Source organism: Phalaenopsis equestris, unplaced genomic scaffold (assembly GCF_001263595.1).
Source record: "Phalaenopsis equestris unplaced genomic scaffold, ASM126359v1 Scaffold000002, whole genome shotgun sequence".
Classification (NCBI taxonomy): Eukaryota; Viridiplantae; Streptophyta; class Magnoliopsida; order Asparagales; family Orchidaceae; genus Phalaenopsis; species Phalaenopsis equestris.
In genome coordinates this window covers 13,387,954-13,391,117 of record NW_018164444.1, presented here as the reverse complement: position 1 = coordinate 13,391,117, position 3,164 = coordinate 13,387,954, and the positions used below count along the sequence as shown (strand labels likewise).

The 3,164-nt window shown below is 33.6% G+C and overlaps 1 protein-coding gene across 3 annotated transcripts in view; it reads left to right on the top strand.

The window, feature by feature from the left end:
* The window catches only part of LOC110023646 (beta-amylase 2, chloroplastic), a 42,415-nt gene extending 39,496 nt beyond the window's left edge, over positions 1-2,919 (top strand). For all 3 annotated transcript variants that reach the window (XM_020723150.1, XM_020723168.1, XM_020723160.1), the window contains one exon: positions 2,334-2,919. In XM_020723150.1, coding sequence (XP_020578809.1) covers positions 2,334-2,356 — 23 coding nt within the window. In that variant the 3' untranslated portion in view covers positions 2,357-2,919. The remainder of the gene's footprint in view (positions 1-2,333) is intronic.
* The last annotated feature ends 245 nt before the right edge of the window (positions 2,920-3,164 follow it).

Genomic DNA, 3,164 nt, shown 5'->3' with positions numbered 1-3,164 from the left:
TATATATATAAGAGAATACATCGAGGGGCTGTTTGGGTAGCTTTTTTCGCGCGGCGCGCCCCAAACCGCGATCGATTCGAATTTATGGTCATTTGAATTAAGCGTTCGCGGCCACCGGCCGCGAATTTAACACAACGCGGGGCCGCGGGATCTACCCTGCGGCCCTCGTTACCGATCCAGAAATTTCAATCATCCGCGAAACCTTCGCTACCCTAGCGAAGCTGAAGGAGGTTATAGCGTCTCGACTCGTGAAGGCCCCCTGCTCTCGAACGCGTCGCGAATCGACGATCCCCTCTCGTGAAGCCCCCTGCTCGAGCCTCCCCTTCTTCCAGATCAAGGTAAGTCCGCTTCACTCCCATTCTCCCCATCGCTTGAACCGTCGCTTGAAGCACCAGGCTCTCCCTCCTTCACTGCCTCTTTAAAGTCGTGATCAATAATATGGGTAGAGAATTCATAGTCTCCTGAAGGTAATTTTAAGAGAAAATTAAAAATAATGATGGTTTAGGGTAAGTAATTCGGCAGTATTGTATTTCCTTCAGCTTCATATGAAGCTTGATTGCTGTTTCGTTTTATTTGAGGGCAAATTTTTAAGTTGTTATGGTGTTCAGGCTTGTTGGATGTTGCACTCTTCGCAAAGGAAATTGATAGTGTCAGATCCTGTTTGGAAGGATTCAAGTTATATATTTAAATTGCAACTTATATATATATTTATATATTTATATTTATATATATATTAGCAGGAGAATCAATGTATAGTAATATTGCAATAATAAGAGTCTCTGATGTCCAAAGAGTCTAGATTTCAAATATGCTTATGATCGCAAATTTGTAACTAGGGGTGAACATTTAGTCTGTTTGGGTGGATCGGTTTTCAAATTGGTCAAACTGATTACAACAACCAAAATTCGAAATCCAAAAACTGAACCAATCAATATTTTATAAATTGAATTTACCAAACCGAAACTTAATTCGGTTTAAACGGTCAAATTATGAACAAACCAAAATTTAGTTGTTAAATGGTGTTGAGTTATGAATAAACGTCAAGAATTTATATATATATATATATATATATATATATATATATATCTGTGTGTGTACACTACATGTAATTTCAAAATTTTGATTTTTTGGTTTGTTCGGTTAAAAGAAAATTAAAACCGAACAAATAACAAAAAATTGAATATTGAGATTTTAAAAACTAAAAGCAAAAATGTATTTTTGAAACCAAACCGAATCTACCAAACTTGTTCGGTTCAGTTTGATTTTTCAGTTTTGACTAAATAATGTACACCCTTATTTTAACCATGCATTTTTATAAAAAAATTTATATGCACAACATTAGTTATACATTCATATATCATATTTATATGTACATTATGTATACTCCCTCAACGGTTGTCTATCCTATTAATATCTTAACTTATCCCTCATCTTTCAGCACTTTAAAGAAACCCTAAAATAGTGCAAATACAGGAAGTTTGGAACATAATCTTTGGAATTAAGTTAACCTTGCAACGATCTTCAAAGGAATTTGTAGTTATTCAAATCATTAGTATTCTGTCTACGCAATTAAGAATAAACGATGTTTTATATAAATGAACATTAATGTTATAAGAGATTGGTTTTTAAAGTAAAAGCCAATGTTTCATTTTGTACTCATGGACAGGCTAAATGGCATTTGGATCTTTATGCAATTATGAGCTGTTTTGAGCACTTGGTATATTCAGCCTACAGCTCAATATACATATGGAAAATAGTTTGCATTTCTTTGAGATCCAGTTCTTATGTGAGCTAAATCTGAGACTAGAAGTTTTGATTAACCTTTCAAGTATTATTGAAGTTTGACTGATTATTTGGAGAAAAAAAACATTAAAGAGAACAGTTGAGGTACATTGTGGCTATCCAGGAAGAAAAAATAGGATATATCCCTTTTAAGAAGCCTAAAGGATTACGTGTATGTTTTACAGTTGCAATAGTACAAAGGAAAATTTACATACATACCCGCTGAATTCCTATGTATTCACGTATCTAGCATCTAAACTTCAATTTTTACTTGCCACCATGCTTATACATGAAAAGGTGTATTTCACTTTTTTATAAGTTAAATAATGATATTTTTATGTGATATTAAAATTTTAGTTGGTATTAATGTAAAAAGTAAAGTTTAGGTGTTAGATATGTAAATACATAGGAAATGGCTGGTATGTATGTAAATGCCCTAACACAAATGTAGCCATTTATGCGCTCATTTTGAGAAATTGTCATTCTCATATACTTTTTTCCATTTTACTGCTTATGTTTTTGCCTGACTGGCTTTCCTCTCTGTCTCACAGGCGAAGCTGTTCTTGATCCGTAGTAGAAGTGGATTGGGTAATAAATCGCCATGAATATATTCTTTTCTCCTCTTGGTCTGCTCTTGCAAGACTGAGTTGGCCTATTTATAGTTGTAGATGTAGGAGAAACAATATTGACTGTAGGCTTAATTCTGTAATACAACCCCAAATAGGATAGCTAACCCTTCTATTGTTAACACCATCTCAAAGCCAGAAGCAGGAACTCTTATAAAACGCAGTGCAGAACTCTTCCCTTTAGTATACTACATTTAATATCTCATGATTTTGCTCTGCTATTTTTATTCAAAAGAGCAATTACTAAATATTGTTATGAAGAAATTGGCCACAGTTGAAGGCGTGGAAGTTCAAATTGAGCTCTCGATAAGATGCCTGACATCCATCCATCAGCAAGAGTAGATAATCTTTTGGTTTGTTAATTGTGCAGTTTAAATTATTGTAATTATTAATTCCTCCTATTGCTTGTATAAGAAATACCTACATTTTCTGTTGTAGTACAGTTTTCACAGGCCATCTCTGATTGTTGTAACTATCTCTAAATTTAATAGTTTTGTCTGCTACAATTTGCTACAGCTGTTTATAATGTTTTAGAAATTTTGCTTTTAACCTCAATAGCTTATATTTATGAACCATTTAGCTGCAATTAAACTCTTTTCAGCAAATTTCTGTTATTTAATTCATGCACTGCTGCTTATTTCTTGTTCATGTGAAATTGATTTATGTTTATTTATTTACATAATTCAACACGTTCACATAAAACTTTTTCATCCAAGAAAGAATGTTTTCTAGCAATTTTCTCATCCAATACAATCC